The sequence below is a fragment of the Propithecus coquereli genome, unplaced genomic scaffold (assembly GCF_000956105.1).
Source record: "Propithecus coquereli isolate 6110/MARCELLA unplaced genomic scaffold, Pcoq_1.0 Scaffold16, whole genome shotgun sequence".
Classification (NCBI taxonomy): domain Eukaryota; kingdom Metazoa; phylum Chordata; class Mammalia; order Primates; family Indriidae; genus Propithecus; species Propithecus coquereli.
Genome location: NW_012140524.1, coordinates 5,935,428 through 5,952,221, shown reverse-complemented (window position 1 = coordinate 5,952,221; position 16,794 = coordinate 5,935,428). Strand labels below are relative to the sequence as shown.

At 35.0% G+C, this 16,794-nt stretch overlaps 1 protein-coding gene across 1 annotated transcript; it reads left to right on the top strand.

Moving 5' to 3' along the window:
- Positions 1 to 363: 363 nt before the first annotated feature.
- Positions 364 to 11,855, top strand: STK38L (serine/threonine kinase 38 like). The gene is made up of 9 exons (XM_012641029.1): positions 364 to 489; positions 2,100 to 2,254; positions 2,616 to 2,718; positions 2,907 to 2,968; positions 4,952 to 5,069; positions 5,510 to 5,633; positions 6,722 to 6,817; positions 8,859 to 8,950; positions 9,058 to 11,855. The coding sequence occupies exons 1-9, from the start codon at positions 429 to 431 to the stop codon at positions 9,183 to 9,185; spliced, it is 939 nt and encodes a 312-aa protein (XP_012496483.1). The 5' UTR covers positions 364 to 428; the 3' UTR covers positions 9,186 to 11,855.
- Positions 11,856 to 16,794: the final 4,939 nt, after the last annotated feature.

Genomic DNA, 16,794 nt, shown 5'->3' with positions numbered 1-16,794 from the left:
TCATTGTTTACTGCTCTTAACTTTAAAAGTCAGAGTGGTTCCCTAAATTTATATGACAAAGCCAGGATCCTTGGCTGTGTAGAGATTCTGGTTAGTTTTTAGACTAATCATTGCTTTACCTCGAAGGCCTTGGCTTCCCATAATATGCCTGTTGATCTCACCTTTTCAGGCCTAAAGATATAAGCTAAAATAAACTATTTCCTGAGGTTCTCCACATTTAATGAGAATATGAACATGTATGTGTTTCAAATCTTTTCTAAAACTCCAGCTTTCCTTCATTACTGTTATGGATGGATAAGTGTAAGAGGTAAGCTTGAAAAATGAGTAATGTGTTACCATTATATTTTCAAAATATATTCATCTAGGTGGCCCATATCCGAGCAGAAAGAGATATTTTGGTAGAAGCAGATGGTGCCTGGGTAGTGAAGATGTTTTACAGTTTTCAAGATAAGAGGAACCTTTATCTAATCATGGAATTTCTCCCTGGAGGTAAAAGCAAACAGTATAGCAATGACAAAGTGACACAAGCACATCTTCATAAGTAATAATAATTTTATTGATTAGGTTTACTTTTATATTCCTAGCTCTGAGGTTTTACATAGTCACAGCTTTTCAATGTTTACATTCATAATAATGCTAATTTTGACCATAAATCAGATTATTTTGAAGGAATGATAAAGTTGGCAAATTTTAAATACTACCATTCTGGGTTCACTGTGTATAATTCAATTGTTATAAGTCTAGAATTATGAAAATAAGTCAAGAAAGAAAAAGACAACCAAACAGGCAAATGATAGAAATGTAGAGAAGAGAAACTGACTAGTCTCTAAATATATAGGGAGATGTTCAACTTCATTGATATTTAGGGAAATGCAAATTAAAACAAGAATGAGATACCATTTCACACCTGTCAGATTAGCAAAATCATTAAAAGTCTAATGATACTGAGTATTGGTGAAGCTGTGGGGGAAACTGGCCTCTTATAAATTGATCTCTGACTTTTATGGAGATCAATTTAGAGGTATCCAGTGAAGCTGAAAATGCTTGTGTCCTGTGATCTAGCGCTTCCACAACCAGCTGTATACCCGAGAGATTCTCCCCCACATATATACAAGAGACCTATAAAAAAGATGTTCCTTGCAGCATTGTCACAGTAGTGAAAAATTGGATGCGAGATGTTCCTTGTAGCATTGTCACAATAAAATTGGATGCAAGATAAATGCCCGTCAATGGAGGAATGGATAAATAAAATCTGGCATAATTATATGATAAAATATTTTACAGTAGTCACAACAGTTAAGATCTCAGAAACAGAGTAGAGTGAATAAAGCAAGCTGTGGAATTACACCCACAATTTGTCAAAAATACAAAAGACTATAAATTCATAGGTAAATATGTGTGCATATCAAAACATATTTAAAATATAAAACATTTAAAAAATAAGGTGAAGGATATCCACCAAACTAAATCCATGATAATCATTGCTCAGCAAAGAGGGAAAGGGAAATAGAATGGGAATGGAGGACAAAGAATATTTTTACCCGTTATTTTTTTTTTAAAGACTTGAAGCATATGTGAAAAAATGTTATCAGTTGTCAGTTCTGTTGTGTGAGTGCACCAGTGTTTGCAGTAGTTAAAAGTACTAATTTGCCCCTTTTTAAAGAAAAAATTCTTTGAAAATAAAAGAATGTCTAGAGGTATCCCTTTTAGTGGGATGATATCCTGTTTCTGTTAGACTAAAGAACTTAGGATGTTTTTAAAACTTTAAAAGAATATATCTCGTTTCCAGGTGCACTTATTCTTGTTTGACATATTTTCCCCAGCAACTTATTCTGGATGTTGAATGGTGGATATTTCTTCATTATGAGCTTTGTCCTTATTTGACTTCACATACTCTGTACCTTTAAAACCATTAAAAAATGTCATGGACTGTTTGCTTATGCAGTGACACTTTTATTTGGCCCCAGAGATGGTTAGTTATAGTGTATTGAGTGACGCAAAATCAGGCATGCATTGTATACGTATAAAGAAAACTCTTAGAAGCCATTTCCCCTTTTAAGGCATTTTCAATAACATGATACTTACTTTCCTTTATTTAGGTGACATGATGACATTGCTAATGAAGAAAGACACCTTGACAGAAGAGGAAACACAGTTCTACATTTCAGAGACTGTTCTGGCAATAGATGCAATCCACCAGTTGGGTTTCATCCATCGGGATATTAAACCAGACAACCTTTTATTGGATGCCAAGGCATGTGAATAAACTGGTGAATTATTAGGTTGCTGATTATTTTATAGCATAATAGAGCTGATTTTGTGATTGGAAATAGGCAGCTGCAATTGGGATTATTGTTAAATTACATCATTTCATAAAATGATGCACTAAGAGAAGACTCTGAAATGAAATAACATCAGGAAATATGGCTTTTTGTTTCTTCTATTTTCCACTTTTAAAAATCATCATCGAATATTTGTAATGTTACATTTTCACTTGTGTGAATTCCAAGCTAAGAATTTTGTACAATAATTGCATTTTTAAAAGGAGTTTATAATAAGGCCTTTGTTTTCAAAATTAATATAATCTCCTGATTTTACTGGATTTTTTTCCTTAGGGTCATGTAAAATTATCTGATTTTGGTTTATGCACGGGATTAAAGAAAGCTCACAGGACTGAATTCTACAGAAATCTCACACACAACCCACCAAGTGACTTCTGTAAGTTTGATTTTTTTTTTCTAGTTAAAATATTATAGCGGTTTAATCCAGTACTGTCAAGAGCTGAAGGTTCTCTCCCTTCCTCTCTCCCCATTCCTTAAACCCAATGTGATTTAGATGTATATGTGTTTTTGTTTTTTGGTGAGAGTTTTTCCCTCATAGTTATAATTCCATATTGTTGAAATTAGCATTTCAGAACATGAACTCAAAGAGGAAAGCAGAAACGTGGAAGAAGAATAGGAGACAACTGGTGAGTCAGCCACATTTTTAAGAAAGAATTTCGTGCCCTGGTCCTAAAAGTCTCATCTGGTTTTTACTCGATTATTTTGTCTCTTCACAATGAGACAAGTACTTACTTCATAGCAATGATAGCACTTGTTCTGGGATCACACAGTTTTTGTAGTTTTTCTGTAAAATTTCCTTGCCTGTGAAACAAACTATTGATTTTTACTTTATGATTTAATTTGAGAGTACTTTATTGAGCATGCCTATGAGTAAGTAATCTGTTTACTGGTAATTAGCACTTTTTAAATAAAACTCACTGAGTGTGATTGTAATGAATGTCTTGTGATTTCTATTTTTCCATTTTCCATACCTGTGGTATAAATCCTGATATAACAGATATCAATCAGCAAGCAAGGTGGTTGGGAGTTTCTAAGAACTTCTTTACAGAGAAAGTAAATAGTAAGTTTGGGATGTAAACAATGTTATAATAAAATACATAAAATTTGAAAGCAGACTTTAACCACAGATAAATTTAATTACTCCTTTAATGTAGAATTATACTATTTTTCACCCTATACTATATCCCTTCTAATTACTGAGCAAATATAAGGATCGTTTCCCCCTTTTCCTCTTTCCCTTTATCGTGTTAACAAAGTCCATGAACATTCTTAAGGTTAGGAATGTGCCTTTTGACTGTTTTCTTAATTTCTTGCACAATGCCTGGTACATATAGACATTCCTTAAATATTGTTCAGTTCCACCAAGTGATCAAAGGGAAACTAATTCAGCATTCCCTCAGAGAAGTAAACAGACTGAAAAGTAATATCTGATATCCTCTAAAACCAAATAAAATGACCTTTGCATTATTGAGCTTATTCTCTCATTAAAATCCAAGTAATTTCAAACTTCCTGTGCTTATAAAACATTTCAGTGTTGTTATAATGTATTGAACTATGTATGAATGAAGGAGAAAAACTTCATTCTACTTTTAAATGTGTCACTTTTAGATCAGATTTTACAGTTGAGAAAATAATTGCAATATTCCCCATTGTTTTTTTTTTTTTAATTAAAATAAATTTTTTTCTGAAAATAGAGACGGGGTCGTACTCTTGCTCAGGCTGGTCTTGAACTCCTGAGCTCAAATGATCCACCTGCCTCGGCCTCCCAGAGTGCTAGGATACAGGCGTGAGCCACCACGCCCGGCCTCAATATTCCCCATTGTTAAAGGGGGAAAAATGAATACTGCTTAAAAATACGGTGGGAGAATTCTGTACCCCCATTTACAGAATATTTATAGGTGATTAGTCATGTGCGTGTTTTACTATTCTCACGTCCAAGAGTCACCATGCCTTATGTCAATGTTTTCCAAGAGGGAAGTGGAGGGGACTCTACTGGTATTTGGGGCAGGAAATTTCTTTAGCCCCTGGATCCCCTGCTCTCTAAATGCCAATCATGTCCTCCCCCAAGTCACTGAGGTGACAAACTCTGCTGTCACACATTTTCAAATGGCCCCTAGAGTACTACCCCTGGTTGAGAAGTACTGCCTTAAAGAAATAGTTTTTGTAAGATTTTATATGACTTAAGAAAGAAAAACTGCATAGCTTCTCGATGAATAAGCAGTGTCCTGGAATTAAGTTTATAATGGAAATACCTGATGCATATTTAGTTAGTTTGTAGTTTACAAAGTACATTGCTTTTTATTGTCTCATCTTCATATCAACTCTGTTAGGGCAGGTATTATCACTCCAATTTTATGTAAGCAGAAGCTCAATAACTTGCCCAAGAACCCATTAGTGGTGAGTGAGCAAGTCAGGCCTACTGGGTTTAACTAACTTTTCATTCTTTTTGAAATGAACCTGGGGCTACATATGTTTAATATAAATAACTAAATTGAGCTTCTTGGGGGGCAGAAATCATGTATTCTGTAACATATTATGCTTTTTCCAGTAGTAAGCCATACTTTTTTTAAATGTTGAGAATATTGGTTTGACGAGCTGCTCCTTTGTAGGCATATTCCACAGTTGGGACGCCAGATTACATTGCTCCTGAAGTATTCATGCAGACTGGTTACAACAAATTATGTGACTGGTGGTCTTTGGGAGTGATTATGTATGAAATGCTAATAGGTATGTTTTATCATTCAATTATGTACATCATATATACTTTTCCTTGAGTGCCATTGTTGGAACATATTGCAGATACCATGGGCTAAAATATCTGAACTCTTTTAAACCTATTTCTGACATCTCCCAAAGTTAAATGCATACTGATAAATACCAATGAGCTGTCCAGGGATCCTGTTTCAGGAAGGGAGGTATTTAACTCAAACTCCATATAGCAAAATTGTATCTGCACGGCTTTTCAGGTAAAAGGGGGAGGCAGTGCTTTAAATCTTTGACTTTACTGACTTTATTAGCAAGTTTATTATAATTTGATGAATGATGGCATTTTTTACTATTAAATAGAGCACTCAGGGTTGTTTTGTTTCTTGTGGCATGTATTTAGTAGGTATGACTTAATTGATCACAAAAACTGATAAAACTTTTTCGCTTTCTTTGATACATAGGATATCCACCTTTCTGCTCTGAAACACCTCAAGAAACATACAGAAAAGTGATGAACTGGAAAGAAACTCTGGTGTTTCCTCCGGAGGTACCTATATCTGAGAAAGCCAAGGACTTAATTCTCAGGTTAGTGGTTAAATTAGAGGAGTTCATGGTGTCTTAAAATTTCATAAGTCCCTAAAAGACCCATTTCACTTTTGTCAGGGGAGGAAGAATACCACTGATCTATACAGTCAAAGAGATCAAGAAAGAAAAGGCATTTTAAAAAATGTAAACTCTTAAAAGGAAGTTTGCAGAAAAAAAAGTAGAAGTTAAAAAGAGGGAAGAGGTTGTTTCAGTTACTGATACATATATATAAAAGTAAAAGGTCACTCCTATTAGAATGCAATGATCCAATCTCATTAAAAAGAAAAGGGAAAATAAATTGTTAGTAGCAGAAATTCCTATCATGACAGTCTGTATAGGAAATCTTATAAGCAAAAGATTCCTTTCTGTTCCTCAACTAAGATGATGTGTTTTGGTACTGTTGTAAATGACTAGAAGGAATATAAATTGGGACAACCTGTGAGAACAACCAGTTGGCAGCTTATTAATAAAAAATTCTTAAACTGTATATGACCCTTGACCCAGCAATTCTACTTCTAGGAATTTTGCTTATGCAAATAGTCAGATGTGTGTAAAGATTTAGGTACAATATGTTTATCATGGTATTATTTAATAGTGAAAAGTTAGAAAACATTTAAATGTTCAACAATAGAGAACTGGCTAAATAAATTATAATTATTTCCATATATAAATTTTAGAAAACGAATTCATAGAAAAATATTTAATGACTTTGGGAAATTTTCTCATTATATTAAGTGAAAAAAAAAGTAGTTCTAATACAGTAACTACTGTATCAACAAAATATTTTTAATATTATTATAAAAGATTAGAAAGAAATGACTTCAAAATATTTATAGTAGTTATTAATGTCTCTACGTAGTGCAATTACAGATGATTTTTTTTTCTTTTACCTGTCTTATCTGTGTATTGGGGCAGATGATTTTTATTTTCTTCCAAATTTCCCACAATTAAACATAGTTAACTTGAGTAAAAAGAAAAACATTGTAATGCTTTTTAAAAATGGAAAATTTTGAAATATTTGAAATAATGCAACTGGCGTATTTTAGATGTAACTTGTATATAATAATTTCTCTGTTTCCATGTTCTAGATTTTGTATTGATTCTGAAAACAGAATTGGAAATAGTGGAGTAGAAGAAATAAAAGGTCATCCCTTTTTTGAAGGTGTAGACTGGGGGCACATAAGGTATGTCCCTACCCTCTGAATGGGAGAGGTCTGAGTAAAAACGAATTTCTAAATTTAGTGATTAATTTACCTCTGATTTTACTAAATTAAATACAAAAAATAACACTGTTATAATGTTATTGAGTGTTTTCTGGATAATGTAAGTGAATGGGACTATAGTGGCTACAGCTAAATGACTCATTTTAAGCTAATGTCTACTTTAAGGGATAAAAACACATATTGTGCACCTGTTTAGATTCTTACATTTGTACTTCACACGGTGAAGGCCGTTAACACATGCAAGATGTATTTACGATTCACACTGTGATCCCTCATTTTTGTCCTCTGTCTAATATATCATACTGTGTCTCCTTAATTAACTTATAATTAGATACAAGTCCCTTCTTTAAACATAGGGGGAAGTTAAATAATGTAAGTAACTTTTAAGAATCTGCTTATAGTTGTTAATTGTGAGCATTTGCCTTTTTTCAGTTTATGGCCAAACTACCTTCAATAGTTCTGGCCAATTCTCCACACAACAATTTAGAAATATAAATCTGATCATGCCATTTTCCTCCTTCCCTTTGCACTTAGAATTAAGTTAAGAACCCTTAACTGCTTTTTTAGGTCTGCAGGACATGGCGCTTGCCTCATCTGCACAAGTTGCATCTTGGATGGCCTTTCCTAGTCCTTCCCACCTCAGAGTGTTGTCATTTGCTGTTCATACCAACTGAAATGCTCCTGTCCTCCCTGCCCTCGTTCCTGCCTCTACCCTACCCTGCCTAACGCGCTCCTTTGCATCTTCCAAGACAGTTCTTCACTGGAAATCCTGCTGTGTGCTAGACACTCTTCCTATTATGATACTAGCTAATTTTTTTTATCATTTGTTGTGTGTCCAGCACTATTCTAAGTACTTTACTTGCATTTCTCATCTTAGCCTCATAGTTTCCTATGAGGAAACTAAGGCATAGAGAAGTTAAGTAATTTGCCTACAGTGCCATAGTTAGTAATTGAAAGAGCTATAATTGGACCCAGGCAGTTTGATTCTGGAAACCTAACTCTTAACTGTTGCACTGTATTATATATACTGTACATAACATCATCTCATTGAATAGAGCTATAACACTCCCCTTTTTACAGCTGTTGAAGGATGCTTAGAAACTACCATTCCAATGTTTTATAATGAGGAAACAGTCACAGAGCAGGGGCTTACCTGTCTAAGGTCATACTGCTATTAATAGTTAATGACAAGAAAGGTTAGATCTCAGGGCTCCAGGGTCTATGGTTCTTTCCACTAAACTAGGTTCGTTAAGTTAGTATATTAAGCATAAATAAATTGGAATAATTCTGGTAAAAATATACACATGCTTTTACATAATTTAGTAAACTTAACACCTACTTAGCACCAATAAATATTTGTTGAAAAGAATAGAAGAAATAAAAACTGATAGCTTCTTTCAACTATTTCTATAGTTAAAACATTTTTAGCATGATAAAAAGGCATTTTCATGACTGGTTTCTTTTTTAACTGAATATCCCTGATTCTCTTAAAATGTGTACGTCTGAGAAGTTTTTGCCTTCAGATTTCAAAACAAATATGTCATCCCTTCACCTTCATGCCCCTTATTTTCCCAAATGACTTTTCATTTATGAACCCTCTCCTAGCAGAATTCTATTCCAAAATCAATTATGAAGGACCCAGTCCTCACAATATCTCACATATTTTATATAATTATAAAATCTTTTAAGTAAAATCTCTTCTGTTTTACTTTTCCTTTCATAAGCTATTGTTTTTCCATTTAAAAAGGAACATGAGAAAGTCTTGGTACAAAGATATAAAAATTATAAGTAAATGAACATAATTTTAATAAGAAATTGTACTCAGCTATTTTGAGATCTATTTAACTATTCTCAGATTTCTTAAATTTCTTTTAATTCCTTAAATTTCCTTGGCTTTTCTAATATTTATAGAGTAGCATTCAAGATTTGCAAATAGAATTATTTGTTGGAAAAATTGAGAGTTCAAGAAAAGTTACCATGGCTGCTTAATACCTTTTTATAGGGAAAGGCCAGCAGCAATCCCTATAGAAATCAAAAGCATTGATGATACGTCAAATTTTGATGACTTCCCTGAATCTGATATTTTACAACCAGGTAAGACAATGTATAACATAACTTACACTCTTTAAAAGGTCTGTGAATATGATGACATTTCGCTAATGAAATCCCTTTGCTCTTGGTTAATTTTTCTATCTTTCTAGTGCCAAATACCACAGAACCGGACTACAAATCCAAAGACTGGGTTTTTCTCAATTATACCTATAAAAGATTTGAAGGGTTGACTCAACGTGGCTCTATCCCCACCTACATGAAAGCTGGGAAATTATGAATGAAGATCACATTCGCCCACAACCAAGAGAACTCAGGTAGCTGCATCACCAGGCTTGCTTGGCGTAGATAACAATACACTGAAATACTCCTGAAGACGGTGGTGCTTATCGACTACAAGAGGAAATTCTACAGGATTAGGATTTCTAAGACTACTACAGGAATTGGTTGGCAGTGCCAGCTGGCTTTTTTTTTTTTTAATATTTTATTATTTTTGTTAACTTTATTATACGAAGGTACTGGAATAAAAGGAACGTACATCCCTTTCTAACTGCACTGCCTACATGCGTATTAAGGTCCATTCTGCCTGTGTGTGCCATGGCTTTGAACTGTAACACCTCTAATCAATTCAGGAGAAACACATATCATATAAAGCAACATAGGCTAACCTGTAGGTAACACTGCAGTACTGCTGTTTTACTGCAAATCTTATGGGTCTACATAATCAGTAAAAGCCATCTTCCATAGCTGGTGTTAGAACATTTGCCCTATTGGTTGGACATCTGTAGAATATATATGATGACAATTTCTGTAATGATTTTAAGAAATTTAAAAAGAAATACACTGGTTCTTTAAAAATAGAATTTATCATCAAGTTATTACACAAACTCCACAGTAGGGAGTGACAAGGTTATAAGGAAGAGAAAGTTGAACACCTGCACTCAAGCACTCCACTAATATATTTACTTTGCATTCAGAAATACTGATGACCTTTATATACGTAGTCTGTATACGCATAGGGAGATGTACTGTATTATATAAAATGTAAAGTTGCTTTTCTTGTGACAAGAAGAATTCTTTTTTAACAAGAGGACATGGCATTATTTTAATTTGATTATGATGAGTTGAATTTAGGAAATGACCATGAAGGCTGCTTGTAGAACTAGTATATTTTTATTAAAGTATTTTTTTTAAATGTCAAACTTCTGATCATGTAAATGGACTTGTAGAGAACAAAATGCTATTTACTTTGGTTTTCTAGAAAGTTGTTACATATCATGGCTAGTTAACTTTTATTTCTTTTGATGAAAATTTTTCCTTTAATAGTACTTGTATTATTGTGCCATTATTTTCTTATGCTCCAAATGTACCAAAGATCCTGAACAGAGCAGATGTTCACAACTGAGTAGAATTTTACTTTCCTGTGGGAATGCTGTATTCAGACGTGATAGATCTTTGATTGAAGTTGGCTTATTCAAGGGCAATATTGTTCATGTTTAGCTACATCACTGTGGTTAATCTAGATGGAATGAAGGAGGTAAATGCAGGCCAGGGGGGTTGTGATGAGAGGATATGGGAGATAATGTCAGCATCAAATTCTTTGGGTTTTTCCCTAAGAATTAAGTAATCTTTTCTAGCTCAATATTTTAATTCTAATTTAAACAACTCTCTGAGGTTTTGGTTTCTTAAGTACTAGTTGAGGAATAATACTTTAGCAAAGAATGGCCTAATGTTTGTCTTAACTGTTAATTGATAGAGTTTTTTAAAGAGACAATAATTATAACCATTACAAATGATCTGTGATCAAAATCTAAAGTGATGATTTATTTGTAGGAATGTCTTCCTCATGGGAAAGAATTGCATAGGATCATTATGCAAATCTACAAAAAGCTTTTATAAATGTTGCTGCTAGGTAGCTCCACCATGTTTTAGGCCATCCTATTCCTCCCACGCCCGCCTCCCCACACACATACACTTTATTTTGGTTTGTTTCTTTTTAGGTATTTATTGAGTACTTATTATGTGTTCATCTAGTAGTTCATCTCCATTTTTCCAGCCTGGATCACATGACTGAGTAGTTGGGAGAGAGAGCTATTAAAACTCTGGGGTTATCTCAATTTGACTAACTCTAATTTTTCTAATTATAACTGCCTTTAAGTTTTTTAAAAAAATCTTAAACTTCTGCTGGAGTCTGAGATTTTTCACCCCACATCACCCCCTTTTTTGAAAAAAAGATTGTTTTGCTAGTGTGATAATGAATAGGTAAGCTATGAGGAAATTACGACATTCTGTAGTTCTGGTGTGGTAACTATTCTAGTGCAGAAAAATATTAATTCAAGATGACAGAGGGAGAGACTGAGATTGATATAAAGGAACTGAATTATCTAAGTTTACTTTTTAATTGCATATGACTAGAGCATTTTAGTTTTGATTTCCCTCATTCTTACTATCGGAAAGAACTTGGAAATGGTTATAATTTCTTGGCAATGGAAGGGCAGTTCTGGAAAGCTTACTTTGTTTGGAGTCTCATTCTTCCCTGGAGTTAATAGAGTGATTCACAATCTTTGGGGTTTTCTCCTCATCAAAAGTATTTCTTAAGTGCCTATCTAAAAGCAATTAAAGACTGTGTTTGCCCTTTGGAAGCTAAGAATTTGATTCATGATGCAAATTAACTACATAATTTGCAAGCACCCTTGAGACTGAATTTTCTCTATTATACACATCCCATATTTCAGGTGAATCTTTAATTTAAATGACAAAACCCTATCTAATCAACTGGGCATAGTGACATTTTCTTTAAATTAGACTCTATTTTGAATTAAAAGAGTTTTATTATAAACTGTGTGTTTTTGGTTTTTCTAAGTATATAGAAAGCTTGTATAATTCAGATTTATCAATTTCCTGATTTAATGTAGACTTTGACTTTTTTATTAAAAACCTTTATATTAAAGCAAGTTATGTTATTTTTCTTTTATGCATTTATTATTAACATAGCTTTAAATCTTTAAATGTATTGAAGCATTGTGCTATATGAAAATAAGGAATTGCTTATAAATCAGCTACTTCTGAATGGAATATATAGCTGATTTAATAAGCTAGTTGAATGGAAAATATGAAATGTAGAATATAAAAATATTTTTGGGTTAAGGCTTGAGATAGGGTTTCATTTACATCTATAATAGCATACTTTTTCTGTTTTTTAAGCACCTGCATATCTTTGTTTAAATCTTTAAATTTTAAAATATTTTAAGTAACATTTATTTTTGATGTTTTATTGTAGAAAACCTTTAGACAATCAGTCTCTACCGATAGGAAAAACAGCTATCTTTTGATGATTTATAAATAAATGAATTGAGATTTTAATCAGTAGAGGTCCCTGGCTACTAAACACATTCTTTTTTTGAATTGTTAAAATTCAGGACATTGAAAACTACTGTTTTGCTACAACCATGATTATTTCCCCCTTGTCTTTACTTAAATTTTATTTTCTCTTTAGAAGTGCACTTATTTCTGAAAAATCTTAATGAAACAAACACTTAGAACAAATATAAATACAAGACACTTGGGACTACTAGAGATATTTTAGATTTTTATGAAAAAAATGTGAGGGGATACTGCTGCTTTAAAAGGGGATAAAGTAATAAAATATATCTTCGCTATTTTTTTAAAAGCAATATAATCCAGCAATTGTCTAGAAAAATAATTATCAGGTTATTGAGTTCGGTGTTGAGTTACTGAGTTTCATAAAATGTTTTGGTGGCATGAGGGCTTTTTCATTGAAGGTAAGACAAGAATAAAAACTATGTTTACAAAATTTCTGTTGGTGAGGTTTTCTTGGTTTTATTTTTGAGTTTTGAGATAGATGTTATCCAAAACTCAAGAAAGACTATTTTGTAATTGTAAATTACTGAATAACTTTTACACTTGAAAAATCACATCAAGAAATAAAATAAATATTTGAAGTTTATATTTAAAATCTCTGTTTAAATCTGTAGCTAAAAACATATGGCTACACAAACCATTAAGTTATAATTTTAGGTACTTGTTGGATATATAGCTTATATACAACTACCCCACTTGGCCAAAACCAATTAGCAAGCAGTAAATCACAAATGTCTCAAAATAGCATAGAAATTTATTAATGTTAGTGGCCCAGGAACCACTACCTCATGTTCCATAGAAGATGCTGACGATCAATCATAACACTTTTTCCACTGAACTCACAGGGAGCTAGTGAGAATCTCGTTCAGCCTTGTGTTCCAACTGTTCCCTGACATCATTTCAATAACGCCATTGTAAGACAAAACAGTGAGAACACTGAATGACTCATTTGGGTATTAAAGCCCAAAGACTCTAAATTTATCTTTCAAAAGCATGTAGTGATACAAAGAACTTAATATTTGTATACAAAATACCTCCACTTACATTATTCATTTTGTTTTTTACAACTACTCTGTAAATAAATGCAATTACCATCATTTGGTAGATGATGAACATGAGGCTGAGTGATTATGACTTAGCCAAAACACAGGTAATAAACTGCTCTTGAAGTCTAGTGCTCCTGCTCCCCCAAACCATAGAGTGTGCCTCACTGACAAATTACTTCAGAAGAACACAAGGAGTGACAGTGACAGTTATTACTTTGCATACTTCTGACTACAAGTGACAGAAAACACAAGTAAAAATGGCTTCAACAATAAGGAAAAAGAGTGTCTCATATAATTAAAAAACAAGATAGCTTCCCAGGTAGTCAGTTTAGCATCTCAAAAACATTGCCAAGGAAGCTGGTGGCGCGTGCCTGTTGTCCCAGCTGCTCGGGAGGCTGAGGGTTGCTTGAGCCCAGGAATTCAAGGGTAGCCTGGGCCCCAGAGTGAGACCCTGTTTTCCATTTCTCTACTTCGTCATCCTCAGAGTGTTGGCTTTATCCTTGGTTTTGTTTTCTCAGAGAAGCTAGACTGCTACAGAGATTTTTTGTTTTGTTTTGACTTGTTTTGTTTTTGAGACAGGGTCTCGCTCTGTCACCCGGGCTGGAGTGCAGTAGCATCATAGTTCACTGCAGCCTCCAACTCCTGGGCAAGCAATCCTCGTGCTTCAGCCTCCTGATTAGCTGGGACTACAGGCATGCACCACCACGCCCAGCTAATTTTTCTATTTTATATAGAGATGGGGTCTCGCTCAGGCTGGTCTTGAATTCCTGAGCTCAAGCGATCCGCCCCCCTCAGACGCCCAAAGTGCTAGGATTACAGGTGTGAGCCACTGCGCCCAGCCCAGATACTCTTAAGCATCAATTTCTCACACATGTAAGCCCTTCAAGAGAGAAACAACTACTTCTTGTGCCCCCTTTTTAAGAGCAAGGAAAATCTTTTACAGAAGCATTCTAATCAAGTCTTACCATGATTGTGTCATCTGTCCATTCCTAAACCAGTACCTGGCCCAGCAATTGACTTAAAATTAATCAAGATTCATTCACATCCCTGGTACCAAATTTGGGTTCTTTTGACAAGGTACAGGGTAATCAAAAGGGTGCCACACAGGTTTACAGCAATGGTTCTTCCCCGAAGCCATTGCACCTAGATTCTGTTGTTGCATCTGCCATTCTGTTGTTGCATCCACCACTACATAGGAACCGAACGTTAGTCCATTAACATCTTTCCTGACCCATCTGTAAAACAGAACCACTATGCTAGACTATGGCTCGGCTGCTTGGATCTCAGGTTTCTTGTCTTTTGGAGGGTCACAGGAATAGGGTTGGGTCTCTGGACGTATAGAAAGGATGGATGGATGGATGGCACTGGTCTCTATAGTGCTTGTGCGATCCCTCCCAGCCCCTATCCATCAGAGAAGATAATCTCTTCATTGGTCCCTCTCCTCTAAGTTTCTTATATCAGAAATAGAGACCCTCATCAACTTATTTCCTCCCAAGACCCAGCTAGGGGTGGGGTGGCTCAGTTGCTTTGTCTAAATTAAGAAGATGGGTTTTTTTTTTTTTTGAGACAGAGTCTCACTGTGTTGCCCGGGCTAGAGTGCCGTGGCATCATCCTAGCTCACAGCAACCTCAAACTCCTGGGCTCAAGCGATCCTCCTGCCTCAGCCTCCCGAGTAGCTGGGACTACAGGCATGCACCACCATGCCCGGCTAATTTTTTCTATATATTTTCCAATTAATTTCTTTCTATTTTTAGTAGAGACGGGGTCTCGCTCTTGCTCAGGCTGGTTTCGAACTCCTGAGCTCAAACAATCCGCCCGCCTCGGCCTCCCAGAGAGCTAGGATTACAGGCGTGAGCCACCGCGCCCGGCCAAGAAGATGGGTTTTGACTAATGGAAATAAAAACATTTCTCAGGTGAAGTTCTAACTAACACCAACTTATACCTGAATTATTTTACCTTTTTATTAAAACATTCATGATCAGAGCCCTAAACATAGAATGACTTTTAAGCCTCTTCCAAAGAAGAAATTCACAGCAGGAAAGGTAAACTGTCAATGTTTGGCTTAACATCCTTTTCTTTGTCCTCTTGGGTAAAATAATCCTGACAAGAACTTGAAGAACCCTCCTGTCCAATTCTATACAATACTGGGAGGAATGAGGAGGACCTGGGAACCATGCCTACTTTAAGAGTGTCCAAAATGTGCAAAAGTAAATGTTAGTTCAGCTTTTGACACTTGTACACACACACAGGCACACACACCCTGCCAAGGGAAAAATAACAAAAGCAGTAACTCCACATATCAAGAGATACCTGCACAACTATCCCCCCTTCTTGTCCTAAGTTTTGTTTCTCCCTGTAGTTTTCTTGAAATTTTGATGTACTGCTACTCCTGTCCTTTGGCTAGTAGAAATACTGCCCACCCCACCCTCCTTAACACACACACTAAGTGTGTGCATATCCCCTGCAACAACCTAGCCTTAAGAAAATTCATTTTTGACAAGTTAAAGCAATATTTCCTAAAGTACTCAGCAACTGTTTCAAAATCAAAGTGCTTATTTGAAATAAGGACTTAGTGTGTCTCACTCCAATCCTACTAAATCAGACTCTTTCGGGGTGGGTCTAAAATTCTGCACGTTCTCATTCACATTGAACTTTGGGAACTATTGAGCTAAGGGGAAAAGGAAATAATACCTGGTCATTGGTTACTGTGAGACCATCTATGTAGAGTAACTGAGGTATAGTAGGTAAAGTACAAAAATCAGTGCTTACAGCAATGTCTGGCACATAGTAGGTGCTCAATAAATATTTGTGAACAAATGAATTAAATGACTGCATTTTGTGGGTGGTCCTACTTTCCACCTAAAGCCAATCTCAAAATGTTTTCACCTTTAATAAAAACATAAATAGAACTCCAAAAGTATTGAAAAGGATGTAGTTTTCACCGAAGTTGTTATTTTCCAGGAAAATAATGTAAGACGGTTTGCATTATACAGTGAAGCTCCCTAAATACCCTTTTAAAAGATCTCAAATTTCCACTCACTATGGCTGCCTCTCCCTTTCTCTCTCTCCTTCTCTCCCATGGGTACACTCTCCTGGAATTACCTTCTCTGCTTCTCCCTTTCTTGGCCAAGCTCAAGTTGAACTTTTCCTATGCCAGAAGCCCACCATAGGTCTAGCTCTCCCCCTAAACACATAGGGGTCTTTTGGCTTCCCTGGTGCTCCAAACTGCAATCCCACTCATCAACCTGCTCAGCCAATCCAAGCAATGTCCCCAGGACTCACCCTCCATAGGATGCTGGAGGTAGGGTAGGAAGAAAGGGCAATTTTAAATTTTAATTTATTTTCTCTAGTCACTTGGGAGCTCAATACTGGGTAGTTGTCTTTTATTTTTATGCATCATTGGAAAAAACATCTTTAATTTAACTACACTCTGAAGCAGGTGGGTTTTTTTTTTTTTTTTTT

Bases quoted from the DNA above. Each gene is read 5' to 3' on its own strand.
- STK38L (XM_012641029.1), top strand. From the start codon at position 429: ATGTTTTACAGTTTTCAAGATAAGAGGAACCTTTATCTAATCATGGAA. The intron at 2,969-4,951 runs GTGAGTCAGCCA...GCTCCTTTGTAG, and splicing joins AGAAGAATAGGAGACAACTG to GCATATTCCACAGTTGGGAC. The intron at 8,951-9,057 runs GTAAGACAATGT...CTATCTTTCTAG, and splicing joins ATCTGATATTTTACAACCAG to TGCCAAATACCACAGAACCG.